At 37.7% G+C, this 5,447-nt stretch overlaps 1 protein-coding gene across 3 annotated transcripts; it reads left to right on the top strand.

Annotated features, from left to right (window-relative positions):
- Positions 1-285: 285 nt before the first annotated feature.
- LOC142624661 (uncharacterized) lies at positions 286-1,841 on the top strand. 3 transcript variants are annotated; one of them, XM_075798326.1, is made up of 3 exons: positions 286-466; positions 763-810; positions 972-1,841. In XM_075798326.1, the coding sequence occupies exon 3, from the start codon at positions 1,008-1,010 to the stop codon at positions 1,689-1,691; it is 684 nt and encodes a 227-aa protein (XP_075654441.1). In that variant the 5' UTR covers positions 286-466; positions 763-810; positions 972-1,007; the 3' UTR covers positions 1,692-1,841. The 3 variants fall into 3 exon arrangements, with proteins under 3 accessions (XP_075654441.1, XP_075654442.1, XP_075654440.1); XM_075798327.1 differs by lacking the exon at positions 763-810 and having other exon boundaries at positions 899-1,841; XM_075798325.1 differs by lacking the exon at positions 763-810 and having other exon boundaries at positions 287-466.
- Positions 1,842-5,447: the final 3,606 nt, after the last annotated feature.

Raw genomic sequence — 5,447 nt, 5'->3', positions numbered from 1 at the left:
ATTCACAACTCACCGCATAATTTTTTTTATAGAGAATTTCAACCTATTTCGTTCACTCCTGATAATAGTTCTTTATTATCAGAATAATATACCAATCAGATTTTGATATAGGCCGAGATTGAACCTTAAATCTCTTATACAATCATAAAAAACTTTACCAGTTGAGCTAACTAAAAAACGCTCACCACGTAATTGAGTTCGAACAAACTGTGGGCATTTTATTTGTCTATTGCATTAGTCCGTTAAAACCTGCGGTACCCGAATCCAAATTCCCCGCAACAACGTAGACTTAATATAGAAAAAAAAAATATATGGAAAGAATCTGGAAGTTTCCACATTGTCCTCGGCGTCGTCTTTACCTAACCCAAAAATAAGTAAAAACGCATTTGGATTTCTACGGAGACTCCGTAGTTCTTCCAAACTCGATCTCTCCTGAATACCAATTCTTCTCTAATTCAACTTCGCGGTCAGTATTTTATTCCAATCTCAATCTTTACATTGCTTTTTATTTTTTTTAATATATATATATTTTTTATTTGTTTTCGTTGCCCTAGTTTCTAAACATCAATTATATGATCTGCCTATGATAATATTAGTATTCAAAATTAGGAATTGTAGCAAAATTTTTTCTTTGCGTTGTTTGAATCGGTAATTTACTTGATCTGATTGATATCTGCGGGACGTAAGAGATTTAGGGTTTTAAGATTCGAGGTGGGTTTTGATTCGTTTTGTTTTTAATTTCTGTTTTGTATTTGATTCCAGATTTAAAATTTTCATTTTTGATGATCGCTTATTGTCTTGGTATTTGAGGTGGGTTTGATTAGATTAGACCACTTATACAGATTTGATATTTTGATTGTAATCAGGGTTTTTGTTTTGTGTTTTGTTGTCTTTTCAGTTTTCTGCTCTGTGCTAATTGGGGTTCTCTTGTAGTTTTGTGGTGTTGATTTTTTGGGTTTGTATCAATACAGGCTTTTAAAAATTTGAAGTTTTTCTGAGGTTTCGAGATGACTAGTGGATTTGGGGAATCAACTAGTGTGCCGCCTCAAAGCTCGTCTTGCTCGGGCAATAACGCCAATGATGCAGGGGATTTTGAATGCAATATCTGCTTTGAGTTAGCTCAGGACCCAATTGTGACACTTTGTGGTCACCTCTTCTGTTGGCCGTGTCTGTACAGATGGCTCCATCATCACTCTCATTCCCAGGAATGCCCGGTTTGCAAGGCAATCGTAGAAGAGGAAAAATTGGTTCCTCTATATGGAAGGGGCAAAACACAGGCTGACCCACGATCAAAGTCGTATCCGGGTATTGACATTCCTAATCGCCCGGCCGGTCAAAGGCCTGCAACTGCTCCTCCCCCAGAACCAAATCAGTTTAACTTTAGCAATTATGGGTTTGGATTGGTAGGGGGTTTTATGCCAATGGCGTCTGCAAGGATTGGTAACTTCACACTGGCTACTGCTTTTGGTGGTCTGATTCCGTCCTTATTCAATATTCAGTTTCAGGGTTTCCCGGATGCTACTGTGTATGGGCAGACTTCTGGTTATCCCTATGGGTTTAATACGTTTCAGGGGGGCCATACCCACAGGTTCCCACAGCCAATCCATCGAGGACAGCATGCTGATAATGTTTTGAAGAATCTTCTTTTGACGATTGGTGTTTTTGTGATCATCGCTCTCCTTTTTTGGTAATTTGTTTTGCCTTTTAAACTTAACTTATGAAGGTTTATTACAATTTACATGATATGTATGTATATACATTAGCTGCTTGGTGACTTCATTGTGTGGTCGTGGGTTTGGTGTTAATGACATCTGAAAAAGGACTTGTATGATTTTCATAAATAGCCTTCGAAATTTCTCTCACCCCTCTCTCTCCAGTGTGTGCATCTATTATGGCCTTCTAACTTCTTCATCCTAAGAGCATTCACAATGGAAAATACCATCCTATCCTATTTTACCATCCCAAAAAGCTATCAATTATACTATTGTATTTTACAATCCTCCCAACATCCCAACTTTTATTTTACATTATAACACATTAAAATAATATAAATTACACAATAAAATAATATAAAAAATCTCTCTCTTCTCTCTTCTCTCTTCTCTCTTCATCTCTGTTCTCCGTCTCTCTGTTTTTCCCTCTTTCTCATCCACCCACCACCAACCCCAACCCTGAACAACCACCCACCAATACACGCCTGCAACTTGAAAAAAGTCTTGATTTTTTTTTTCTCTTCAATGCCAATTTAGCCATGCTCACAAAGCAAGAAAGAGCAAAGATAAAATTTAGCCACCATCATATCAAATCCATACTAAATTCAACCATACCCACCTTTTCCTTTAGGCATCGGTCACAAAAAAATAAAAAAATAAAACACACACACATAGAACCCAGAACTCCAAACCCACCATCAAATAACCAGCACCCAAGGTCCTATCACCTAACCCACTATATTCGACTCACGGCCTAGGCTGCAATTGCCACTAGATTCGACTCACGACCTGGATCGCAACCCACTTTGGCGGCGCTTTTTTGCCTTCTCTTCGCTTTGGACAAGAGCTCTAGTGGGCACGGGAGTGCCACGCTCAATCGAGCAGAAGGAGGAGAGCCACGGCAATGAGGACCACATGTCCATGTTTCGGGACTACAGATCCAAGATCGAGTCGGAGCTCTCCAACATCTGTGGCGGAATCCTCAAGCTCCTTGACACCAAACTTATCCCCTCCATCGCCACCGGTGAGTCCAAGGTCTTCTACCTCAAGCACCAGCACAAAGAGAGAGAGTGAGAGAAGAGAGAAGTCATAGAGAAAGAGAGGGAGACGAAATACTGAGAATCTGAGATGAGGAAAGAGAGAGTTGAGAAAGAAAGAGTCTGACACAGAGGAGAGAGAAAGAATAAAAGGAATTAAAATATTATTATTTTGTTTTGGCATAGTGCTACAGTACCATCGTAAATGTAGCACTATGCCAAAAAAATTTACCTTTTTCCATGTTTAGCCTTCCGGCTGTTGAGATAAATTGGGTTTGAATGCTAAATTTTGGTTACATTTGGCATATCCCTTACCCATTGTGAATGCTCTAAGGATGGTGCATTGCAGATCTATGTGATTAAGTTGCCATCTTTCATATGATACTATAGTTTGAATCTGGCATATCTAATTGCAATTGACTTTTGTACAGTGAAGCTTTTTCAAATAGGTAAACATTATTAATCAATGTTTTTTATGCAAAATTTTTTCAGGAGATTCTTATTGCATCAAGTTTACTGGTTTTGATACTTAACATGCTTTTGTAATATTTAGAGAAATGTTAACAAGCACTGTCCGGTGCTGGTTAACATTTCCTTTTTTGGATCTCACTTAAAAAAAAAAAAAGAAATAAAGTTGTCAAAAAAATTATCAAAAGAGTCAAAAAAAATTATCAAAAGAGATAAAAAATTGTCAAAAGCTGCCCAAAAAGTTGAAAAACTGTAACAAAATATGTTGTTAATGGGCACCTTAAGGTGCCCATTAACACAACCCTTACATTTAAACAAATCAAAGAATGGTGTTCTTATTCTTGCAATAATTAGAGAACTGTTATGTACAACTGGAAACCATGTTGTAGGCACCTCTTTGTTAGCTTGTCGCAGAATCATGTTTTTGTAATCATACCATCCGCTGTTGTGGGACTGACTGAGGGTCACGGATAGTGGAGGATAGGAAAATAGTTTTGTATTATTTGATGGGCGGGAAAGTAAGTTTTTGATTTTTGATATCTGGAGAAGGAAAGGCCAGATTTGGCTAACATCATTCCTGGACATAGTCTCATAGTTCTTGAATCAGTAAAAGAGGTGCAAAATTAGTAGATATACTATAAAGCCTGTTAGCATATGTGTTGTCTTGGGTTTAGAACTTCAAGCCAGCATCATGGTGTCATCCCAAGGGATTGTGTGTGGGGAATTGGGTAATTACACAAACCTGAGGAATAATTTGGTGCTCAAAGAGTTCTGTTAGTGTTTAAAATAAAACTTAAAAAATTAAAACACATGTTGTCTTCTTTCACTCTATGGATTTTCCGATGTGAAACTCTTCTCTATGCCAACTTCAATTTGGATTCTCAGAAATGCGTCCTCTCATAGAAGGGAAGAGGACAATGTTGGTGGTTTTCATCAGCAACTAACACAATACATTTGAATGTTTTCAATCTTAATGGTTTTGAAATATGATATTGAGTTTGGATGAGCATGGCACTGCATGGTTCTCAAAAAGTGAACAATGCTGGTGGTTTTTGTGTTACACGTCTTGTAAACAGTACTGAAATTCTGTGGCTGGCTGGTGCAGTAGCACTTGTATTGTTAGTTGCTGGTGACTGTCCATGTTTTTTAAAGATGCAAGATGCAGCAAAATGATAAACAGATGGATGTTCTCGATTTCCTACACCCTATCACTCTTCTCTTTTCTTCTAATCTATTGTCTAATTAGTTCTTCATGGAACCAAGAATGTATGACACTGTAATTGTGTCCAACTCCTATCGTTCCATGGATGATTTCTACTTATGCGCTAGCTCTTTGATTAAAGAAATCAACTGACAATAAAATTGAGATTCAATTTCTGGAAAATTTATATCAGCTGCATAAATGGATTTGGATCCATCCTTGTTAGTGTCCCTATAAAATTGATGCATTCACGTGTTAAAAGGAGTGGATTCTGTTGATAAATTGGATACCGTGATAGGAATAAATTGGATATGTACAGTTCTTAAAAATGTTCACCCTTTCAGTGAAGGACTCAACTGACAATAAAATTGAGATTCCATTGTTGGTTCTCGTTCTAAATATGTATTGATGCAAGATGGATGGTTAGGAATGAACCAGGGAATAGCTCTGGTGTCCACGAGTTTATGGTCCATCCCATTTGTGCTTTAACCTGGCCGACATCGGATTTGAATCCAGAGAGGAAAAAATAAAACCATAGTCCTTAACACGTTTTTGTCAGATGGGTCTTTAACGCTTTCACCAGTCTGGTGTGAAGTATGAACCTGGTAACGTATTCTCACACCAAAAGGGCCAATGCACCAGAGGTTGCACTAGTCTGTCAGTGTCATCAGATAAGATGCCACTTTCTTTGTTCTGCCTTTATATGGACGTGCTGCGTACTGGCACAGGGCTTGAACATGATGTACAGTAAAAACTAGTGGTTGGTCTCTCGCACCATTTTCAGTCATGACAGGTTGATAGGTGAAATGTCTTCCTCTTTTCCTTTGTGATATAGTAAGCAACTTCAACTGTGAATCACTTCTAAATTCTAAAATCAAGATTGACAAAAGCAGGGTATGCATGCAGCATCCTATTAGAACGATAATTTATTTAGAATTTTTTTTTTTCTTCAGAGTTGTAGCAATCTATGATTTGTTCTTGATGATTGCTCTTTCTCATCAGACTAAGACATCAATCAGTTTTTTTTTA

The sequence above is a fragment of the Castanea sativa genome, chromosome 2 (genome assembly GCF_040712315.1).
Source record: "Castanea sativa cultivar Marrone di Chiusa Pesio chromosome 2, ASM4071231v1".
NCBI lineage: Eukaryota > Viridiplantae > Streptophyta > Magnoliopsida > Fagales > Fagaceae > Castanea > Castanea sativa.
Note: the sequence above shows the minus strand (reverse complement) of the source record. Positions and strands in the feature narration are given on the sequence as shown.